The 24,723-nt window shown below is 38.4% G+C and overlaps 1 protein-coding gene across 6 annotated transcripts in view; it reads left to right on the forward strand.

The window, feature by feature from the left end:
• LOC117386160 (ankyrin-2-like) overlaps nt 1–24,723 on the forward strand; it is a 74,568-nt gene that overhangs the window by 12,036 nt on the left and 37,809 nt on the right. For 3 of the 6 annotated variants that reach the window (XM_055228991.1, XM_055228990.1, XM_055228992.1), the window contains exons 6-33: nt 714–812; nt 2,477–2,575; nt 2,668–2,766; nt 3,251–3,448; nt 3,977–4,075; nt 4,290–4,388; nt 4,477–4,575; nt 4,638–4,835; nt 6,276–6,374; nt 6,688–6,786; nt 7,184–7,381; nt 7,911–8,009; nt 8,110–8,208; nt 8,823–8,921; nt 8,996–9,094; nt 9,179–9,251; nt 9,418–9,468; nt 10,341–10,482; nt 10,772–10,783; nt 11,007–11,094; nt 11,177–11,280; nt 11,776–11,811; nt 14,187–14,411; nt 16,618–16,772; nt 17,183–17,394; nt 17,974–18,178; nt 18,592–18,688; nt 18,759–18,987. In XM_055228991.1, the coding sequence (XP_055084966.1) occupies nt 714–812; nt 2,477–2,575; nt 2,668–2,766; nt 3,251–3,448; nt 3,977–4,075; nt 4,290–4,388; nt 4,477–4,575; nt 4,638–4,835; nt 6,276–6,374; nt 6,688–6,786; nt 7,184–7,381; nt 7,911–8,009; nt 8,110–8,208; nt 8,823–8,921; nt 8,996–9,094; nt 9,179–9,251; nt 9,418–9,468; nt 10,341–10,482; nt 10,772–10,783; nt 11,007–11,094; nt 11,177–11,280; nt 11,776–11,811; nt 14,187–14,411; nt 16,618–16,772; nt 17,183–17,394; nt 17,974–18,178; nt 18,592–18,688; nt 18,759–18,987 (3,411 nt within the window). The remainder of the gene's footprint in view (nt 1–713; nt 813–2,476; nt 2,576–2,667; nt 2,767–3,250; nt 3,449–3,976; nt 4,076–4,289; nt 4,389–4,476; nt 4,576–4,637; nt 4,836–6,275; nt 6,375–6,687; nt 6,787–7,183; nt 7,382–7,910; nt 8,010–8,109; nt 8,209–8,822; nt 8,922–8,995; nt 9,095–9,178; nt 9,252–9,417; nt 9,469–10,340; nt 10,483–10,771; nt 10,784–11,006; nt 11,095–11,176; nt 11,281–11,775; nt 11,812–14,186; nt 14,412–16,617; nt 16,773–17,182; nt 17,395–17,973; nt 18,179–18,591; nt 18,689–18,758; nt 18,988–24,723) is intronic. The other 3 variants (XM_055228988.1, XM_055228987.1, XM_055228989.1) reach the window with 3 other exon arrangements.

Raw genomic sequence — 24,723 nt, forward strand, 5'->3', positions numbered from 1 at the left:
ATGCAAGGCTAATTTGCTAATTCTGATCTGTACTACAAGACTACAATGCATGCTACGTCCCTGCTAATGTTAATTTGCCACATTCTTGAGCTTTGTTGGACTGTTTTGAAAACCATCACGTTAGTCACTGTATCTTCACACTGTTGTACACACCTCTCTCACATTGAATCGGACCATCTGTCACAGAATGGAAAGGTAAGGCCAGACTTTGAACAGCTAATCCTAAATCTGCTCTTCCTTTTCCGCAATCTCTAACTTCTTCATCGTTCCTCATTCCTAACTCTTCTTCTCGATAAAACTTTTTTGACGTACAGTCGACATAGTGCACTTAGATGTTTCCACAAACTATAATGTGATTCGAGTGTTTGGTGGTTAGGGTTAGCTGGTATTGTCCATCTGTCATATCTGTGTGTACTGTACGTCTTTTATTTTAATTTTATTGTTTATGTTATTCTTCTGTTTTCAGTTTTGTGAAGCCAACTATCTTGTTCCTCTTTTGTGATTGGTCACCGCATGAAAAGGTTTTGGGTCGTGGTTGGGTGATGCGTACAACCAACGATGTATTTTTTTTTTTTTTTTCACTGTGTTTTTCTTTCAGTTTTGGTGTTCCTGTGATGCATTATGGCTGCATGCTAGGGACAATTTATCATTCAAGCACAAGGAATGTTCAAAGTGAAATTATATATGTTGTATTCTTTGTTTGTTATGTGTAGAGTGGATTCACCCCCCTGCACATCGCGGCTCACTATGGGAATGTAAACGTGGCCACTCTTTTGCTAAACAGAGGAGCAGTGGTGGACTTCACAGCGCGGGTAAGACTGGACATGTTTTTACTTTGTACTTAAAAGTCTGGAGACATAAGCAAAATGGAAGTCCACCAATCCAATCTCATGTCTTTGGAATGCATTGGTAGACTCCTCCCCTAATAGATAGAACAGATACTTGAGATTGACTAATATGGGCTTTTCCATGGCTGATGCTGATACCGATTTTCCAGAATTTAAAGCCCGATATGCTCACCCAATATTTTCATGTCGGTATATATATATATATATACACATTGAATTCAGAATATGAAGGTTAAAAATGCATTTCTGACAGTTTATTTGTTTGTTTGTTTGTTTCAAGTTAAATAATTTTATACAAAAAAACAAAAAAATGTAAATGGATTTGTATAATGAAACCAGAAAAGTGACATTTAATTATCACAATATCACAATATTCACAATTTGATGTATTTAAATACAGATATATAAGCACTGGAATGTAGCATAGAAATTATCCTTACATTTTTAAACACATCTCAATTATTGCAGAAAACACAAGAGGCAGGTGTGCTTAAAAATAAAATACCCCATGAACCCTTGTTAATACTAGAGGTGAAAGGTGGAATAAAGACACAAATGAATATCATCAAAATAGAGTTGATCTCAGTCGACAGGCCCTAAAATTAGGCTACAGAGAATTGGAAAAATGGTCTGATGAGGTTTGATTTCTGGAATGACATGGCAGTAGGGTCAAAATTTGCATGATTACATGGCAGAATATATCCCTTTTAAAATGGCTTGATAAGTGGGAATGATTTGGTAGATACCACTGCACATTTATTACAATACAATTTAAATGTGTTAAAGTGTAGAAATTGACACATTTTGATGATATAAGGTTCAAGCATCCACAAAACAGCTTTAGATGTGCTATATTTAACCAGCTGCATGGATAAAAATAACTGCACTGTCACCTCCGCCTTTGCAGCATAATTACGCTAAGAGCTACACACACATATTTGGCTAAAACGCTATGAACAGTAGAACTTAATAATGTGTGTTTCCATTACAGCAGGGCCTATAATGCAGATCAACAAGGGGCATCTCCATTAGCAAAAGTCCAAGAAATTAAAAGTACCCTGTACTTGGCACAACATATCAGTTGGCCAATATATCGGGCCAAATATTGCTGCATATCTGCATCAGTGCCATCTACAGCTTGGGTTGTCAAATATATCAAAAATCAGAAACTTATCAAAGCTAAAACTAGTATCGGAACTAGATACTCATCTGAGCAGATATTGATACTAAAAAAGTCACATTCACAGGACAGAATTTAACATTTTCTGAATAACTTTAGAATGATTTTGAGCTGAATCAGAACAAGTATAAGACCACATAGACTAATATATGACTATGAACCACTATGGAACCTACCTGGGTGACTGAGGCATTACATAGATATAACATCACATGATAATATAAAATAAAGTACTATTATTAAATGTTGAAAATCCCATTTTACTGTCTAAATAAGGAGTGGTTTTGTTAGCATTGTGGTATGACAATCGGCATTGAGTATCAAGTTTATAACTTAGTATTAAAATTGAGTTGGACATTTTTGTATCATGACAAGACTAATTTATTTGTACTGTTTCTTAAGGATGTCCGATACTATACACTTATTTCTATTTGCTTGTCTCATGCAGAATGGCATTACTCCTCTTCATGTGGCTTCTAAGCGTGGGAACACTAACATGGTGCGCCTCCTATTGGACAGAGGCTCTCAGATCGATGCTAAAACCAGGGTAAGTACCACAACCACAAACACCATAAACCTCATCTTAATTCTATTTATATATTTTATAAGTATTATATATTGTTGATTTTTCTATTATAGGACGGTCTGACTCCACTTCACTGTGCAGCTCGCAGTGGACATGACACAGCTGTGGAACTGCTGCTGGAGAGGGGAGCCCCCCTGCTGGCCAGGACCAAGGTGGACATAGCACACACCATCTATTGATATATGCATTGAATAAGCATTGAAATTATAGTATATCTGTCATACTAAATGCATTTCTGTAACAGCCAGCTGAATAGCAACTATCTAGGAAAATTAGCTCAGATCAATTCTAGACTTTTACTTCTGTCTATCATAAGTTTTGAGACATTGCACAGGATAACTTTTTTGGTGAAGGTGCTAGTCACCATGGGCAGAGTTGTGTTTTAGTTTTAGTTTTTCCTCGGGTGATGCAGAAAAGAGGGAGCCACTGTCTGTGTGAATGGTCATGTATGTTCGTTTTTTCAAGGTATTTTTTAGCAATAAAAATACATGTACATGCAAAATAGATAAAAAGAAGGTAGTGGACTCCTACCACAAAACTTGCATAGTGCACCTTTAAATTGTTAAAGTCTGATTAAACCAAATGTAAAACAATTAAGTGAAGTGAACCATAAATTTTGTCTCTTCTCCTGTGTAGAACGGTCTGTCCCCTCTGCACATGGCGGCTCAGGGTGACCACGTGGAGTGCGTCAAACACCTGTTGCAGCACAAGGCACCTGTTGATGATGTCACGCTGGACTACCTGACTGCCCTGCACGTAGCTGCTCACTGTGGACACTACCGAGTCACCAAACTACTGCTGGACAAGAGAGCCAACCCCAACGCACGTGCCCTGGTACCATATACAATAGTGATGATATAGGCTTAAATGGGATATGACAGGTCTGCATGTTTTTTTTTATTATAAATTGGTTTGGTGGTGATAGCACCTGTGGTAAATATTTATCATAGTTTTATATAAGTAAAGTGGCAGTTTGTGGAGAAAAGATGAGAGGAAAAGCATAACAATACATGAGGTAGCTCGGAGTTCTAAAAAGCAAAACCTATGTCATCAATATGGAAATTCCATCCAACATTTTCTGACAGTTTAAACCTTCATTGAACAAAATAGAGGTATTATCAGTTGTATTAGCCTAATTAGCGTAATTACAACTATTATGTCATAACTGTTGCTTGCTAACAGTTATGGAATTAACTCTACATGTGTCATATCTGCTGCCCATATATAAGCAGGATGTAAAATGATTAACTATTAAACTTTTTTTTGTTTTTAACTAACTGGTTAAGTATGTTTTGTGAGCAGTCATCTACAAACAGTTATAAATGATTAGTGATTCTGGATATGTTGCCCTGTGTTTTTCAGAATGGCTTCACTCCACTACACATCGCCTGTAAGAAGAATAGAGTAAAGGTGATGGAGCTGCTGGTCAAATATGGAGCCTCTATCCAAGCCATCACGGAGGTACACAATACACAAGTTAATCATCATTTACTAGGCAGAGTATAAAAATATGACATATTGAAAAGGCAATGTTTTTTTCTGTTGCGATACCAATTTAAATCTTCTGGAGTAGTTATCTGTCCATACCTGATTTCTGCTCCTACCAGACTCAGTGTAAATCCTGTTATCCAATCTTTTAATTTACCAGATACTGCTTTGTGCTTGTTCTCCACAGTCTGGTCTCACCCCAATACATGTGGCAGCTTTCATGGGCCACCTCAACATCGTCCTGCTGCTGCTGCAAAATGGAGCCTCCCCGGATGTCTCCAACATTGTGAGTAGAAAAATAGCTGTATAGAAATATATAATCCATCATAATGCATCTGTTTGTGAATAAAGATGGTAATTATATTTATCTGTAGCGAGGAGAGACTGCACTACATATGGCAGCAAGAGCAGGCCAAGTCGAAGTGGTCCGATGTCTGCTGAGGAATGGTGCCATAGTGGATGCTCGGGCACGGGTCAGTATCAAAATTAACATTGCCCAAAAGTTCAAATGTTGATGTTATTGTTGTGTGCACAGGAGGACCAGACACCCTTACATATCGCATCACGACTGGGTAAAACAGAGATTGTTCAGCTCCTGCTCCAGCACATGGCCCACCCTGACGCTGCCACCACCAATGGCTACACCCCCCTCCATATCTCAGCTCGTGAGGGGCAGGTGGAGACTGCCTCTGTGCTGCTGGAGGCAGGGGCGTCACACTCACTTGCCACTAAGGTACATGGAGGGTAACTGCATCGTGGTATGACGACATTCTATCGTGCAGTGGTGAGAGGAAGTGGTTGAGTAAATACAGTATAGCATTCATCTTATTCTGCCCACACACTTTTACCTCTGACTACTACTGAGTTGCACTGATTTTGTGGTCATTTCTGGCCACTAAAATATTATTTAAAGCAGACTGATTTGTGTAAAATGTTCTAGGCGCATGTGCACCAACAAGTCAACAATGCACAATAATAGTTGCTCTCATGGCGATTTCCAGAATAAGGTCAATAGCAGGATGATGGAGAAACTCACTAATATAAATGCTCAAATTTTTTGATTTTTTTGATACACACACACACACACAATCTATTCTCCTGTACAGTAGCTCATATTATAACTTATACATGCTGGTACAGTACATTTTCATTTCAGTCATAAAATAGTTAAACATTTTAAACTGCCCAAACACAAAGATTTGTCCAATTTAAGCAGTAAAAGGTCTGCAAAAGTGTGTGCCTGACCCAGTTGGATAAATGATAGATGAGACTGTACAGCTGCTGCTGTGTCTGAATTGTGCATGAGGCTTAAACACCAGTGGTTTTAGTGATTTATGCTCCTCCCTATGCCGGGTTCACTGTGGGACACCATTAACAGCTGTATTCTTTGTAAACAAGTTAACCTACATAACTGTTTCATTAGAATAATCTGTGGCAAAAAATATAATGTGTTCAGCCTATACATTCCATTAATGCCTTATTTAGATTAAGTTATGATAAACAATGCATCTTAGTAAACCTTAAAGATCCTAATGATTTTGGTCCCACTATTTTGAGAATCATTGTTTTTATAGGATTTGAAATTTCATCTTTTACATGAAATATGCAAAAAAAAACAATTATTCAAAACATAAATCATTTTGTAACTGCACCACACCCTTTATGTAAAAAGTGCACAGTTAACAAAATAGCTGACTTTAATCATTTCACTCATTACGTTAAAATAACCATTTTAAACCACATTTCCACATGATTGGTTATTCACAAGCACACAGAAATTAAACAGCAGCACCATGATGAACAATGTCAGGGTTCACTGGTGTTACTATGGAAACTACAGGAGAATCATAAGTCTATCATCATAATTATACATATCTATTTTCTAATGCTGCTTGTATGATATAGCCTACTCCTCTACCTAAACACATCTGATATAATCCCAGCTCAAAACAAAGGAGGATCCATCAACTGGGCGTCAACACTGGTCACTCCCATATTAGGATGAATGAAAATGGCTATAGAGCACCCTCTGCTGGATATGTTTAGGTTAGGAGCTTCAGAGCAGAAGAGGTTTTATCCTTGGAAACTAAATGATTGCAAACATGTGCATAAACTCAGTAATGTTAAAATTATGAATATGCTAAGGAGTCTTTTGCCTTGTTTTTACCTACAGAAAGGCTTCACTCCCCTTCATGTGGCAGCGAAGTATGGAAGCCTGGATGTGGCCAAACTTCTGCTGCAGCGCCGTGCCCCACCAGACTCTGCTGGAAAGGTACTAAGCAAAACAAAATATAGAGTATATAAACAAGTTAAATATATATAAGGTTTTCAAAAAGGCCTTATTTACTTCAGTTGTTCTGTATACTGTTATGTCCTTAGGTTATAGTGATTGCAGTTAAGAATAGATTCATAAGGATAGATACTAGATTAACAAAATTAAGTACTTAACATTGCTCCTCTTTTTATTTTATTGTATTATTTTTTTCCAGTTTTATAAGAATTTCATATTAATCTAATTCATCCTAACATTAACTGTCTGACCTCAGCACTAACCTCTGGCCAATCCGCTTCTCCATCCTCCACAGAATGGACTCACTCCGCTCCATGTTGCAGCTCATTATGATAACCAGAAGGTGGCTCTTCTGCTGTTGGATAAGAATGCATCACCCCACACCATGGCCAAGGTGAGAGAGTCACTTCAAGCTGCCATGAACAGGAAGTCCATTGTATTTTTATACAATGGACTTCCTGTTCCAAATTAGCAAAATTTCAAACTTGATTTCTGACTAAGGAAAAGACATATTCTTGATTTCAACATTGTAATGATACTGTAAACACTTTAACGATAATTGAGTGTAATTTTTAACACGAAATAATAGTAGTTTATTTAATGTTGTCATGTGAAGAGTTCTAATTTAAATAATCAAGACTCAAGTGACATGCCATGCATGATTGGTGTCCAATTTATTAAGGAGATTCTTTTTTTATTCAGAAATTTTCCTGAAAGCCTTATTTCGATTAAAAATATGTTCTAAAACTTCACTTCTACCTTGAATTATTTCTTGTTTGTTCCTGCTCCAGAACGGCTACACCCCTCTCCACATCGCGGCCAAGAAGAACCAGATGGAGATTGCTACAGTGCTGCTGGACTATGGAGCAGAGACCAACATCCTGACCAAACAGGGTGTGACCCCTCTGCACCTAGCCTCTCAGGAGGGGCATGCAGAGATGGCCGCTCTACTGCTCAGCAAGGGGGCGCAGGTCAACACCCCCACCAAGGTACTGTACAGATAAGTGACTATAGGTTAGGCTCATGTTTAAGAATTCAATTATGTCTAATTTCAGATGGAGGGTATTGGCCATTGGGCACTGGAGATTCATTGCTTTTAAAAGAAATATCCAAACTTATGATCCAGAAATGTTGAGTCTTATAATTGTTTGTTAAGAATTGACTCCACAAACTTTTGATATTAATCCTATAGCTTCAAGTTTTTTCCACTGACAAAAATCCCGTTTGTGTGGTTGAGTAGTGGCAACACTTTCTACAGTTATTGTTTTTGCTGACAGAGAAGATGTTGAACTTTGTGTGAGTTTTGGATAGTGATAATAGAGATATTAACCATAAACCAGTTAAACTACAAATTGTAACATAGAATTCTAACTAGCTCAGATTTTAACTATAAGAATGCTGGGAGGATGTGAATGCAACCTTGCAACCAATGCAAAACAGTGGAAAATGAAATTATATTAAGATATTTTGTACATGTAATGTGTTTTATATTGATAAATGTGTGTGTATTTGTTGCAGAGTGGCCTGACTGCCCTTCACCTCGCGGCTCAGGAGGATAAAGTGTCTGTGGCTGAGATCCTGGTTCGACACGGAGCTACCCTCGACCAACAAACCAAAGTATGAGGAGCATAATTCAGTTGGGATTCTCCATTATATTCTTGACATATTATTATGTAAACGTGATATAGCCTATAATAAAACATTTGTTGTTTTGCAGTTGGGCTACACGCCACTTATTGTAGCATGTCACTATGGTAACGGCAAGATGGTGAACTTCCTGTTACAGAATGGAGCCAGTGTGAATGCCAAAACAAAGGTACTGTTATTCAGCATCTCATAAATATGAACTGTGGTATCATATAAAACATAGACAAAATGTAAGCAAATTTATGAAAGTCCCCAATCTGTTTTACCTTACCTTACCTGCGCAATTACAAAAATGTTGTAGCTGTTAAATATTAATTAATATATCTGCTCGTTCTACCTTGCAAAACCTAGAGCAAAACCACTCTACAATTTACATAGACTTTGAAAAAGAAAATGTCACAAAATGTTACTTATAAATTACATTAGGTCAGGTTTATACTTTGTCTATAGGAACATTTTGATAGTACAAAATGTAATAGTTGGAAATATTTATCATTGTAGTCAGGATTTTTGCCATAAAGGAATAGCTTTACCTCCTTATTTTGAGCCAAAAGGTTTTTCACTATGAAATTTGTTGTTTTTTTTGTTTTGTTTTGTTTTTTTTCAAATCAAGTCAAATTATTGCACTATTACGACGGAGTATAAGGGTCACTTAAATAAAATAAATTATTTACTTTATTTTACTTAACTTACTTTACTTACTTTATTTTATTTAACTGACCCTTATACTCTGTCATACACTATCCTTTATAAACTGAATGTTTTTTACCATTCCCTTTTCAGAATGGATACACTCCCCTTCACCAAGCAGCCCAGCAGGGAAATACACATATCATCAATGTGTTGCTGCAGTACGGAGCCAAGCCCAATGCCATCACTGTGGTACATGTTTTGCATACAATATGATAAAATGCACTTCTCTGGTCAGTCACTCATAATTTTGTGGTGTTTGTCAGAATGGTAACACTGCTCTGGGAATTGCCCGGAGGCTTGGCTACATCTCTGTGGTGGACACACTCAGAGTAATCACGGAGGAGATCATCACCACCACTACAGTATGGAATTATGCAAAAAAAAATACTGATTATAAAATGAATAAAACGTTACCTATAATAAATGTGTGTTATCTAACTTTGCAGACGGTGACAGAGAAGCATAAACTCAATGTACCAGAAACCATGACTGAAGTCTTGGATGTATCAGATGAAGAGGGTAAGTAGTCAAAACACACAAGTTAATCGATTTTTCCAAATTTTTACAATGCAACTTTATTGGATAGAATTTACTCAATCTGCAATAAGTTCAGACAATATTTTGAGGTGAAATTTCTATTCTAAATGCTAGACTTGAGAAATTACCCTTCTATTCACACACACAGCAGTTTGGTCCACTGATGATGATGTCATATCAGACCTGGAAACTCTAGAAGGTACAGGGCATGTGTTTGGAGATCTGCTGTGTGGTTAGCATTGTTCAACACTAATATTTGTTTAAATCAGAAGGCAAATAAGGCTATGCAAATAATCCCTCTAAGTATTGTTTTTCCTGTTGAGTGGAGAATATGTTCTAACAGTCATTAGGCATGTAGTGTTGACTTGTCTGTATTACTAATGATAAAATAGAAAAACAAGTTACTTGGTTACATTTGCCGTAAGATATATTTACATGTTATCTTTTTCTACAACAAGATCATAATTGTAATACCTTGCCTTTCAAATGTGAAAGTGAACCAAGGCATAAACCAGCTCTTCACTGTTTATAACCACGGTCAGAATAGCATGTCGCTCTTCACTGCCACCTTTTGGTTGAGTGTGTTAATATTTGAACATCTTGAGAGTAAGGCTGCATTCACACTGGCTGACTTGATCCTGGTTTGAGTGTAGTTTTATACAGGTATAGACTTGGTTCAGTCCTGTACTAGTCCTGGTTTTGTCCTGGTCTAGTCCAGATTACAGGTCATGTAAATTATTTTTCCCATGTATTTGAGAAAAATGTGTCTTGCCCCAGTACAGATCTATTATATAACCAGCCCCAGTCTTGAGGTTGAAATATGTCTGCTGTGTGCTGTCTGTATGTAATTAGAAAATATGCTAGTTATTGTTAAAACTGGCCTAGTTCTGACTTTCACATTTTTAAGACAGAAAAAAACATGTACAGCAAGCCCGTGGATCAGTCCTAGTTCAGCCTCAATTTTGCAAATGTCAAGTAGATGACAGATTAGATGGATTACTATTTCAGTTGGTGCTTTTCCCAAAGCCCTATATTTTTAAAATCAATTATACCTTTGTAATTGCCCAATAGGAGACGACACAATGACAGGTGATGGAGGGGAATACCTGAGAGCGGAGGACCTGCGGGAGCTGGGGGATGACTCCCTCCCAGGACAGTATCTGGACGGGATGAATTACCTACGCTTCAGCTTGGAGGGGGGCCGCACTGATAGGTACCATCACAAGTGTATAACATTACAATCGTTTGTTTAGTACTGCTACTAGGATGACATGTTGACTTTAAGTCATTGCAGTAGTTTTTGTTTTACACCTAAAAATGTCATGTTTATTAAAAGTAAACACATTTAAAGTCAACATTTTATTATTTTTGAGTCTAATATGTTCACAAAACCTGTCTGTGTCCACTCACTAATCTAACCTCTTGTCTGTTATATGTGTTGTATGACCTGTCCTGCTCATTCTTCATCGTTGGTCTTCATGTCTTCTGTATCTTCTGTATAGTCGCATGCAAAGGTATGCACCGGTAATACTGGCCCATTTACACATGAGGCCTTAGTAACAGTAGTATCTTGATCGTACCAGAATAGATATTCAAAGCAGTTTACTAAATATTTTGCAGATTATTTTAGAAGTTACAATGAGAGTAGTTGCTCCCATCATCTAATTTTGTCCCCATATGTGTTTGTTAAATGGTGGCCATATTGCATAGCAGCACTAACTGAATTGTGATCTCCAGTTCGGACAGGTCCTTCACCCCAACCCACCACAGCTATTACTCCCCCAAACATGAGGGTCTGATGGAGGAGCTGCTCAACAGTCAGCAGGTACAGTTGAATTACACAAATTTTAGTATTAACTTATTTAGATATTGGATTTATTATTTTTATTCTTATTATTATTGTTCAGATGTCCTCCCTGGCCAGAGAGAATGACAGAGAGAACTACAGGCTGAGCTGGGGCACAGAGAACTTGGACAATGTGGCCCTGTCCTCTAGCCCCATCCACTCTGGGTGAGTCCAAGGAATACATGATAATCAACATAGAATTATGAATTAGAATATGACTACTTTAATATGCAAGAGAAAATATGTTATATATGTTGTATAAAAATAAATGAAAATATTGGTTTAATCTCAACAATTTAGTTTTTAATGAGAAAAAAATTTACAATTACAAAAAAAATTATTAATTGGTTAATGTATGCGTCAGAGGCTCTAATTTACTACCTTAATTAGACTCATTGAATAGGTAGTAAACATAGAGTTTTTCTAATATAGTGTAAAAAGTTGTCTTTTTTATTACCTTTAACTATGTAATAGACGTAAGCAAAGCATTTGATTAAAATCTTTTAGTTTTTTTTTCGTACCTTTTTTGGTGGTTAGTGAAAAAAAAAGAATGGTTTTTAAATTATATAATACTTTAACAATGCACTAAAATACATCTGGACAGTACTATTACTAAGTGAGCGTGTTTTTTCTCTGGATCTCTTGTTGTTCTGGTTGTAGTCACTCTTCTCCGTGCCACCATGGAGACCACAGCAGGTGACCCTCTGCATCCTGGTGTTCCCAACCCCTGACCCCGCCCCCCACTTCACCCTCCTCCCCCTCTCACACCTCCTCACCCCCTCACCCCAACCCTCCTCTCACAGTGTGCTCTCCTCTGGGGGAGGTGATCACGTGTGTGTTACATTATTCATGTCTGTCTACAAAAGACTGTGTCACAACTTCCAAATACAGTATTGACAGGACAAGATTAGAAGCAAGAGCAAAACAATAATACACTATAGTGCAAGCATTTTACAGCCAGGAACTGTCTTCTAGTGAGTCACCAAAATCAACATGTTTTCACTTTTTAAAGGGCCTGTACCCGATTTCTTTCCACACATTTGAGAAAACTCTGTCTTGCCCTAGTAAAGATAGATTGTTTAAGCAGCTTTTGAAATCAAAATATGTCTGCTGTGTAGTGTGTGGATCCCATTATAAATCCAATAAATATACACTCACCTAAAGAATTATTAGGAACACCTGTTCAATTTCTCCTTAATGCAATTATCTAATCAACCAATCACATGGCAGTTGCTTCAATGCATTTAAGGGTGTGGTCCTGGTCAAGACAGTCTCCTGAACTCCAAAGTGAATGTCAGAATGGGAAAGAACGGTGATTTAAGCAATTTTGAGCGTGGCATGGTTGTTGGTGCCAGACGGGCCGGCCTGAGTATTTCACAATCTGCTCAGTTACTGGGATTTTCACGCACAACCATTTCTAGGGTTTACAAAGAATGATGTGAAAAGGGAAAAACATCCAGTATGCGGCAGTCCTGTGGGCAAAAATGCCTTGTTGATGCTAGAGGTCAGAGGAGAATGGGCCGAGTGATTCAAGCTGATAGAAGAGCGACGTTGACTGAAATAACCACTCGTTACAACCGAGGAATGCAGCAAAGCATTTGTGAAGCTACAACACGCACAACCTTGAGGCGGATGGGCTACAACAGCAGAAGACCCCACCGGGTACCACTCATCTCCTCTACAAATGAGCATTGGGCATCGTTTAAATGCCACGGGCTACCTGACCATTGTTTCTGACCATGTCCATCCCATCATGACCACCATGTACCCATCCTCTGATGGCTACTTCCAGCAGGATAATGCACCATGTCATAAAGCTCAAATCATTTCAAATTGGTTTCTTGAACATGACAATGAGTTCACTGTACTACAATGGCCCCCACAGTCACCAGATCTCAACCCGATAGAGCATCTTTGGGATGTGGTGAAACGGGAGCTTCGTGCCCTGGATGTGCATCCCACAAATCTCCATCAACTGCAAAATGCTATCCTATCAATATGGGCCAACATTTCTAAAGAATGATTTCAGCACCTTGTTGAATCAATGCCACGTAGAATTAAGGCAGTTCTGATGGCGAAAGGGGGTCAAACACCGTATTAGTATGGTGTTCCTAATAATCCTTCAGGTGATTGTATATTGTCTGAGAATCAGGAAGTGCTAGTTGTTGTTAGCTTTACCATGAAGGCAAATTCTGCTCCTGCCTCTGTTGTGAAAAACGCTTATAGACTCATTGTGGTGAATAATTAAAGAGGATCGGAATGCATAAGGTAAGTGAGAAAAATGACTTTGGAACACTTTTTTATGTCTGATTATTATGAGGCAAGAGGATAGCGGGTGATATTTCAGTTCTGCCTCGGTGTATGACACTGTCTCAAAATCACTGTCTCTCAGAGGGTTAGATTAAGTTGTCTTGTTTGTGTCCATATCTTTGTATGTGGAATGGTGGTCATCCCTGACAGTGTACATGATACACCCACAGTATATTTATGGTCCATCTTCACATGTGTGTGCATGTGGTGAGACAAAGCATGGCATTCACAATGAAATCCATCCAAATTAAAGTTGGATTGTTTCATGTTGAAAAAATGCTGAGTATGTTTTTCATATCATCCATTCAAGTAGTGAAATGTGACACCTTCTTCATATGATATTAGGGCTGCAACTAACGATTATTTTAGATTATTTTTGATTTAGTCAGCTAGTTAAATGATTAATTTTATTGTAAATTTCAATTTTCAAAAGACATTTCTAACCAAATATAGGTTGAAACATGATGACTCACAGTGTCTAACTAGAGAATATTCATAATAAAATGTATTATTGATAAAAATCTGAAATAGTTTTTTTCTTTCTTTTTTGACATTTTGATTTAATAATACTGTTGTCTTGACTTGGTTTGGCATGTGTTTGTATATTTGTATAATCCAGATATCAATTACAATGATCAAAATACAACTATGATTTTTTTTTTTAAAGTCACGATCAGTTGATAAATCGTTGCAGCCCTATATTGTACTATTTTCTTTTTACCTTTTTGTGTTATATTGAACCTTTTAATTTTTTCCTTTAGTTTCTTGGTAAGCTTTATGGTGGATGCACGGGGTGGTGCCATGCGCGGCTGTCGGCACAACGGTCTTCGCATTATCATACCTCCAAAGAAGTGCAGCGCTCCCACTCGGATCACCTGTCGCCTGGTCAAAAGGCACCGGCTGGCCTCTATGCCCCCCATGGTGGAGGGCGAGGGACTGGCCAGCAGGATCATTGAGGTGGGGCCCTCCGGAGCACAGTTCCTTGGGTAAGGCAACAGAACGATTTGAGCTATTCTTTAAATTAGGCCTGAACGATTTGGGAAAAATCTCTAATTGGGATTGGCAAGAATGACAATTGTGATTAGATTAGCAATTTAGGTTTTATATAGTATTTTAATCTAAGTTTTTATCTAAGTTCACATTTTTAACTCGTTCAAAAGAAATGACAAAATGACTGTAATATTAACTGACAAACCAATACAAGAATCACATTTTGAACATGTTTCTACTGATCTAAACTATAGGGTTAGCAGTTTTTTATGCAGAATAAAACAGCATATTTTGATGTTTTTGGATGGAATTATGGTTGCAGCCTTCACAATTTCATTGCAATTAATGCTGCAACCCTACTTGAAATACTGTATTCTATAAATGCAATGAAATGTACAAAAAAAGGTAAGATGTGAGATATGACACAGGTTTTAAAGGTTTTTAAGTCTTTTAATAACATATGTAGCAAATTTTGATGCTTATACATCTGGAAAAAGTACATACAAATTGACTTGCTTGTTGATATGCAAGTATTTATTTGAATACCAAAGGTTGACTTTGCATAACAGTGCTGCCTTATGTTGAGCCCTTGCCTTACTAAAATGGTTTCTGCTCGACAGGTCTTCGCAGCATGGCCTTTTCTTTAACAGCACTTTTTACTTACGCTTTTCTTATTAACAGCTCAAATGCACCATGAGTAGTTTTATATGTCTTAAAATCCATATGCATTAAAATAAAATTTGACACAACGTCAGAATACATCTTGTATTAGAGCTGATCAGTTATACAAAAAACAACAACATATTATATTTGAAAGTGTCTCGATGAGCACAGAATAGAATTTTGAAAAAAAAAAGTCCAAAATAAGTTCAGCCTCAGCTTATTGCTTTTTTGATATTCGATTTGTCTCAATGAAAAATCCAGTAAATAAAATTTTGGTTGGGTGAAGTAAACTAATCTAAAATGAACACAGTTTGGGTCATAACTGAAATAATGAGTATATGAAACAAGGATCAATGTACTGTCAAAAGTTAACTTGTATAGGGAGAATACTTTAGAATACAATACAACAGAATACAATTATCAGTATTTATTTAGTAGTGGTGGCTTAGCTCCAGGTTTTAAGGAGCAGATTAATTATACCATTGATGTAATTGTTTGAAGTAATAATTATAACATCTACCTTACTACCTAATAGTACAATGAAAAGTAAACCAAACAGTATCAGATATGATAGTCGGTGTGGTCTGGTGTCTGCTGGGCCCAGTCCAAAGTTGTTGTGTGCTCTTTCTCCTCTCTGCTGCGCATGGACTCTCACCTCTCAGTAAACTGCATCTCCCCAGTGCCCCCCCTCCTCTAAATGAGGGCGAGAGCCTGGTTAGCCGAATCCTGCAGCTCGGTCCGCCGGGCTCCAAATTTCTGGGGTAGGCCTCTGCATATGAAACCATCCATGGATGCTGTCCCTGTCTCGTCTGTGTTGGTGCTGTCTGTGTACTCCTCATAGTACTGTGTCCCACTGTCATGACTGAAAACTGCCTCATAGTCAAACTCTGCTGTCGTACAAACTTGTCTTTGCTCTGCTTTTGCTTTGTGCTCATATTTTTCTGCTCTGTGCAACCAGCCTAGTAGATGATAGGGTCAATGTTGTATGAAATAATATTATTAATATGTTCCCATGTGTGCTTGGAATATATGTGTGCACAAATGGCACTGTACTCTTTCAAGATTCTGTAATTTCAGCCATACAAGTATCACATGGAAATATATTATACATATTGAATCATTAGTCGTTTGTCCATAGCATGCTTTTGTACACTGACATAATTATATATGTAGCATAATTCAGTCAGGTAAGTGATCATTTTGATAGGTTTTCAAAAAACAATTTTTTACACTATAATAACTATTGCATAATACTTTTGCAAAATGCTAAGCTTCAGGGAATGCAATGACTGGAAGTTAAGAATTCAAAATGGGAAATTAATACATTATACAGTATAAGTACACGTTAAGTAAAGTTTATAAGAGCCACCATTTCTTGTTAAAAAATATAAAGCCAATACAAATTCAGTTACCTAGCAATCACTTGTAAAGCAACAATTCAATTCAATTTGTTGAACTGTGCAAAATCACGAAACATCCCAAAAAATCTTGATTTGAAACCTACGTGATGTAATGTCCGCCCTCCCTGTGTTCCTGTAGCCCTGTGATTGTGGAGATCCCTCATTTTGCCGCTTTGAGGGGCAGAGAAAGAGAGCTGGTCATCTTGAGGAGTGAGACAGGAGAAAGCTGGAAGGAGCACACATGTGAACACACCCAGGAGGAGCTCAATCAGATCCTCAATGGCATGGATGAAGGTCAGACTCACCACAACATATGTACCCATCTGCAAACAGCTTGCAGTTACATGTCATAACTTGGGTGGGCAGGGCTCTAGACAGCTCTAAGGGTGACTTGCTGAGGGTGCATTCAAAGCCCATTTTGGTCCCCATTTAGACTTGGTTTGGTCTATGTGGCTTGTAGGTCTGTGCCTCTTTTTATATAGTTAATGTTAAAGGTCCACAATGTAACATTTTGAATAAAGGCAAAGTAGAGTTTAATGCCATGCTGCAGAACCAAGTTTTTGTTTTATGTGAACAGGGCAAGTAATTACAGATATATTAATCCTAAACCAGGTCAAGACATTCGCAATATCCTAGTTTAAAGCTCATTTAAACTATGGGTAATTTAGGAGTCAATTCATTTTAAGCCTGTTATTCTGATACAGACCTGGACCCACCTGAGGAGCTAGAGAGGAAGCGCATCTGTCGTATCATTACCAGGGACTTCCCGCAGTACTTTGCTGTGGTGTCGCGGGTGAAGCAGGACAGTAACCTGATCGGGCCAGAAGGGGGCATCCTGAGCAGTACTGTGGTCCCTCAAGTGCAGGCTGTGTTTCCCGAAGGAGCCCTGACCAAAAGAATCAGAGTCGGGCTGCAGGTAACAAATGCTAAATAGATTGCTGTTTGCTTGCTTAATTTTTTGTTTTAAGATAATTTTTTGTAAAGTATTGAGCATGAGCTGAACATTTGTAAATATGATTTTTAATTTTTTTTTATTTTTCAATTTGATTTGCGCTTCATGTTTTGAAATCATATTTTGTTTATATTGTACATTTTAAACTGGTCCAGGAGCATTAACATTTGTGAGAAGACAAATTTTATCTGCTAAACTGAACAAAAAGTAAGAAAGAAAAGAACATGCATTTCAGAACAGAGATTTAAACTTCAATGTATTGAATGCATATGACCTCTCCCAAGTGCTATACTTTTAATTGAAAGTATTTATATATATACACACACATTTTTATCAAAAACACATTTGTGCATATTTCCTGTGTGCAATTGGTGTAATTCTCTCAGCACATTCTTGGGAATCGGTGAACTGTCCAGATAACTATTATTCGATTACTAAATTAGTTGATTTTTTTCAAGAACTAGTTGTAATCAACTAGTAAACTTGTTTCAGCCCTACTAAATATTAATCCAAACTGATATTCTTTGCTTTTGTGTGTGCTAGTCCCAACCAGTGCCTCTGGATGTCGTGAGGAGGATTCTGGGGAACAAGGCCACGTTTAGCCCTATCGTCACACTGGAGCCCCGCAGAAGGAAGTTCCACAAACCAATTACCATGACGATACCTGTCCCCAAGACCAACGTGGACCCCATCCTCAATGGGTTCGGAGGAGACACACCCACCCTGCGGCTGCTCTGTAGTATCACTGGTGAGAGCCCATCACATAAAAGACATACCTGAGGCTTCTTGGTAAAGCTGTAGTGCATATGCAGAGTACTCTCCTATTGTCAGATTGAACATAGACTCTTACTGTTTAGCATTCCTGCACTGCATTTTCACCACTACAAACCATGCTGTGTCTGATCCAATAAAACACAATTTTTGACCATCTTCAAGAGTACTAATTACTAATCTTCTTTTTCAAAAACATGGGACAGTCGTAGGACCAAAGCTGCAATTTATATCAAGCAGTGTCTAAGATTATGAAATCTTGGTGGCAGAGTGAGTCCTCCTCTTGCTGTGTCTTTAATCAATCTCTCAACACGCATTCCCCTTTCTTCCCCATAGACTTACTTTTCCAGTAACTCTTTTATGTGTTTGTATTGTTTTCTCTCCTTTTAGGTGGGACTACACCTGCCCAATGGGAGGATATAACAGGAACCACGCCATTAACCTTTATCAATGACTGTGTCTCCTTCACCACCAATGTCTCTGCCAGGTAACACCACACCACTGTACTTTTCACCACTTTATTTGAGCATATCATTAATCATTACACGTTCTACTAGGTTCTGGCTCATAGACTGTCGGCAAGTGCAGGAGTCGGTCAACTTCTCCACTCAGGTGTACCGAGATATCATTTGTGTCCCGTACATGGCCAAGTTTGTCATTTTCGCCAAGACCCATGACCCCATTGAAGCTCGCCTGCGCTGCTTCTGCATGACTGACGACAAGATCGACAAAACTCTGGAGCAGCAGGAGAACTTCACTGAGGTGGCCCGCAGCCGGGACGTAGAGGTAAGAAAACAGGAAGGAGAAGTAACTAAATACTGTAAGCAGGAGAGACTTAAAGGTGCACTGTGTCACTTTTCTGGTAGAGGGTGTGCTACCTGCTTGTTTCCATGGATATGTTATTGCTTTGCCTGGAATGTTCCAATGCTCTGTGGAGATGACACCACCAGGTTAAGTTACTGGTCAAATCTGGTAAGGTAATTTGACCAATAACACATGTAGTTGAATAAATACAAGACAGATTAATGCCATACTGTGCAATATTCCAAACACAGACAAATAGATAGCGGACCCCATCAAAAATGTTACATGGTCTAACTTGAAACAGACAAATGAGAGAGGCACAATAAATAGCTTGGTGCTATAAGGACTGTATTATAGGGTTGTGGGGGGAGATGGAGACACTGAGAACACTGGTGGTTTTTGTTACTGAATTGGATTAGGGTGAAGGTGGGAACTGCAGGATAAAGGATGGCACAGAAAATTTTTCATAGAGGTGACTGATACATAGGAACAAGTAGGAAATAAGTAGGAAAGGCAGACTTTTTTTTTTCCAAAATTTGTTTATTTGGCATATGCAGAAATTGTACAATGTACATTCACATATCACAAATAGTGAGAAAGTAAAAAAATATTCTGCACAATTTCCTTTTATAACACAATGATACACACACAAAAACATAAACACCACACTAACATTCTCCATCCAAATGACAAAAAGGAAAAAAAATGCAGTTACCAGTCCTGACCATGCATATACATACATACACACATAGATACACGTACATATGCATATACATAAATATACATACTGAAGTGAGAACCCATGAACCTAGATGACATAGGAGATGAGGAATTATATCAATAGCTGGATAAATTTGGAGAAAGAAAAAGGACCTCCAGAAAAAAAGGGTTAATCAGGAATAGAAGGGAAGTTAATTTGTTGTACTACTCGGAACAGTGGATGCCATATTTGTGCAAACCTATCAGAGGAGCCGCGAAGTGTCAATCTTATCTTCTCAAGTTTAAGAAAATAGAGTATATCTCTGAGCCACTGTATAAATGATGGAGGCTGTGGGGACTTCCATTTCAATAAAATTACCCTCCTTGCAAGAAGGGTCATATAAGCAAGGGAGTTCCTCTGGGAGTTGGAAAGAGAGAGTGGCCCTACAAAAATCCCAAATAAGGCACTCAAAGGATTTGGGTGAATTTTCTTATCAATAACACTTGAGATTATTGAAAAAATTTTGGTCCAATAACCATAGAGTCGTGGACATAGCCAGAATGTATGAATAAGGTTTCCCGTTGATTGTTGGCACCGGTCACATATTGGAGAAATATTGGGGTATATTTTGGATAGGCGTGATTTTGTATAATAAACTCGGTGAACAAGTTTACACTGTATAAGACTGTGCCTAGCACAAATGGAAGACTTATGTACTCGTGTTAAAATTCGTGACCACGTCTCATCAGACAGTCTCACCCAGATCTCCCTCCCAAAGGGCCCTCACTGAGTCAAGAGAATTTGAGCGAATAGCTGATATCTGATTGTAGACTAACGAATGGACCCTTTCAAGGGAAAAGTGGGTAAAAGCAAAGAATCAATAGCAGAATCTTCGGGTAAGTTGGGAAATGAAGGGAAATTGCTATTAACAAAACTGCGAACCTGCAGGTATCTGAAAAACTGTTGTTTTGGGAGAGAGAATTTTACAGATAGCTGCTGAAAAGACGCAAATATCTTATCAACAAACAAATCCTTAAAAGTCTGTATTCCAAGACTTGACCAATTCAAAAAGGATTTATCAACAAGAGAAGGAGGGAAGAAATGATTAGCTGCTAAAGGGGCATTGTGTGAATAAATTTGCAAACCAAAGTAACGTCTGAATTGAGTCCAAATCTTAAGAGATATTTTAACAATATGGTTCCTTGAGTACTTTTTAGTAGGGGATTGTATGGGTGAATATAACAGTGCAGCAAGGGACACTGGTTTTACAGAGTTCTTTTCCATAACTAACCAATCTAATAGGGGAGCTGTTTCGGATTGAAGCCAATATTTAAAAAGTCTTATATTGGAGGCCCAATAGTAATACCTAAAATTTGGTAAGGCCATCCCACCCGACATTTTAGGCCTTTGTAGATACTGCTTAGATATTCGAGAAACTTTCTTATCCCAAAGAAATTCGGCCACGAGTGAATCTACCTGAGAGAAAAAAGGAGCTGGGCAGAAAAAGGGGAATGCACTGGAATAAGTACAGGAAGCGATCGCGGCAAGACATTCATTTTAACACAGTTAATACGTGCCATTAAGGACAATTTAAGTAAAGACCATCGTTCAAAATCCTCCTTAATTTTCAGCAACAGGGGAGAGAAGTTTGCTTTAAACAAGTCTTCTGGTTTGCGCGTAATCTGAATTCCAAGATATAAAAAACTATCCTGTGCCATTTTAAAAGGTAACCCTTGTGGAGCATTAAGTGGAGAGTTTAATAAAAAGAGCTCACTTTTACTTAAATTAAGTTTGTATCCGGATAACTGTCCAAAGACTGAAAGTAGACGCAAAACCACAGGTACTGACGTAGTTACATCTGAGACATATAGGCAAGGCAAGGCAAGGCAAGTTTATTTGTATAGCACAATTCGTACACAAGGTAATTCAAAGTGCTTTACAGAATAAGAAAGACATTAAAATCACACAAATCAAACATAAATAATCACAAATAATCATCATAAAATCAACATTAAAAGAGAAGAGTGCAGAATAAAAACCTGTCAGTCATATGCACAGCTAAACAGAACTGTTTTGAGTCTGGATTTAAACATTGTCAAAGTAGAGGCCTGTCTCACATCTTCAGGAAGACTGTTCCAAGTTTTAGCTGCATAAAATTTAAACGCTGATTCCCCATGTTTAGTCCTGACTCTGGGCACCAGCAGGAGGCCGATCCCTGAAGTCCTCAAATTGCGAGATGGTTCATATGGCACTAACATGTCGGAGATATACTTCGGACTTAGGCCATGGAGAGACTTATACACAAGCAGAGCTGCTTTAAAGTCTATTCTTTGAGCTACAGGAAGCCAGTGCAGAGACCTGAGCACAGGACTTATGTGCTCATACTTCCTGGTTCTAGTCAGGACCCGAGCAGCAGCATTCTGGATGTACTGCAGCTGTGTTAAGGCTCGTTTGGAGAGGCCAGTGAGCAGGCCGTTACAGTAGTCTAACCTACTGGAGACAAATGCATGGATAAGTCTCTCTAAATCTGGCTTTGACAGTATACCTTTGATTTTTGCAATGTTTTTTAGGTGGTAAAAAGCTGCAGATGTTATTGATTTGATGTGGCTGTTAAAGTTCAAGTCTGAGTCCATTATTACCCCTAGATTTCTAGCCTGATTTGAAGGTTTTAGAGAGAGAGACTGGAGGTGACTGCTGACACTTTCTCTATGTTTCTGTGGGCCAAAGATGATAACTTCAGTCTTGTCTGAGTTTAGCAGAAGAAAGTTGTTTTGCATCCACACACTGATCTGTTGGATGCAGTGGCAGAGTGAATCCACTGGTCCATATTCACCTGCTGCTAGTGAGACATAGATCTGAGTGTCATCTGCATAGTTGTGGTAAGACACATTATTGCTGCGTATTAACTGGCCTAACGGCAGCATGTAGAGATTGAACAGCAGGGGTCCCAGGATTGAACCCTGGGGCACCCCACAGGTCAGGGACATTTTATCTGATATACATTTTCCAATTTCAACAAAGTACTCCCTGTTTTCTAAATAGGACTTGAACCAGTTTAGTGCCGTACCAGAGATGCCCACCCAGTCCTCCAGTCTCTGTAAGAGGATCCCATGATCCACAGTGTCAAAAGCAGCACTCAGATCTAACAGGATCAAGACTGAGACTTTGCCTGCATCAGTGTTCAGGCGGATGTCATTTGTCACCTTGATAAGAGCAGTCTCAGTGCTGTGGTGGGGTCTAAAACCTGATTGGAAAACATCAAAGGAGTTGTTCATTTCGAGGAAGTTAATAAGCTGTTGGTAAACAACTTTTTCAAGGACTTTGCCTAAAAATGGCAGATTTGAGATTGGTCGATAATTGTTCAATATTGTGGCATCAAGACTGCTCTTCTTTAGGAGAGGCTTGATAACCGCAGTTTTCAAAGCACTTGGGAATGTTCCAGATTGAAGTGACATATTAACTATGTGAGTGAGTGGTGACAGCAAACTGTTGAGCACAGACTTTAAAAATTTAGTGGGTAGCACATCGAGGCAGCATGTAGATGAACTCAGACTGGTGACAATCTCTTGGACAGTTTTATCAGTTACAGGTGTAAAGTGAGTCAGCTCTAAGTGTCTAGGTGGGTGCTGGGTTGTTATTTGTGTTGTGGAATTTATGGCATTTTTAATGCCCTGAACCTTGTCATTAAAGAATACTGCAAACTCATTGCACTTAGATGTGGAAATTAGTTCTAACGGCAGTGGAGCTGGGGGGTTTGTTAATCTGTTTACCGTTGCAAACAGGATACGAGAGTTGTTACTACAACTTCTAATAATGTCAGAAAAATACCTTTGCCTTGTTCTACATAAACTGTGGTTGTACATGTGCATCTTTTCTCTGTAAATTTCATAATGAACCTGGAGCTTTGACTTGCGCCATTCCCGCTCGGCCCTCCGGCACTCCCTTTTCTGTGCCCTGACCGAGTCATCATTCCTCCATGGCGCTTTCTGCTTATCTTTAACCATTTTAACCTTCATCGGGGCAATGGTGTCCAGAACATTCAAAACACTCGAAGTTACAGAGTTCAACAAATCATCAACATCAGAACATGAGGCATTTTCAAAGTGTATCATTTCCATGAACAGTGCACCTGTGTTATCATTTATGTGTCTCCTTCGAACAACTGCAGGACCAGCCGCTGGTTTGGGAATAACAGACAGGTCAAAGAAGACACAGAAATGATCAGACAGAGCAACATCCACCACATTGACATTTGAAATATTTACTCCTTTTGTAATGAGCAGGTCCAAGGTGTGTCCTCTGTTGTGGGTGGGCTCGCTGACATGCTGAGTCAGGCCAAAGGTTTCAAGGACAGAACTGAGCTCTTTAGCGTTCCTGTCAAACACATTATCCACATGTACATTAAAATCACCTGTAATGACTAAACCATCAAAGTCTGTGCATATGACTGAAAGCATCTCAGTAAAATCATCAATAAAACTCAGACAGTGCTGGGGAGGTTTGTATATGACTAAGTAGAGTATGGAGGGGGATTGTTTTAGCTCCATTTTGAATGAAACATACTCAAAAGATGAAAACACTCCAAATGACAATCTGTGAGTAACTAAACTATCTCTAAAAAATGCGCACACACCTCCACCTTTTTTGTTTACTCGTGTTTCAGATTCAAATTTGAAGTTGGGTGGAGTTGATTCCACTAGAATTGCATTACCTGTGTTTTTGTCGAGCCATGTTTCAGTTAAAAACATAAAGTCAAGACTAAAAGAAGAAATAAAATCATTAATTAAAAAGGACTTGTTACATAAAGATCTGACATTGAGCACAGCAAGTTTCAGATTAGTTTCAGTAGGACTGGATGTTATCTTCTTACAGGGAATGTGAACTAAATGTCTCTGATTGGACAGTCTAACTGTCCTTCTGTTAATCAGTCTACGCGGTGTAACTGTAGATATAGCTCCATCACAGGGCCTCAGCATGATATTATCTTTATCATGACTGTATGTCCTGAGACAGCAGAG

This window comes from Periophthalmus magnuspinnatus, chromosome 18 (genome assembly GCF_009829125.3).
Source record: "Periophthalmus magnuspinnatus isolate fPerMag1 chromosome 18, fPerMag1.2.pri, whole genome shotgun sequence".
NCBI classification, from domain to species: domain Eukaryota; kingdom Metazoa; phylum Chordata; class Actinopteri; order Gobiiformes; family Gobiidae; genus Periophthalmus; species Periophthalmus magnuspinnatus.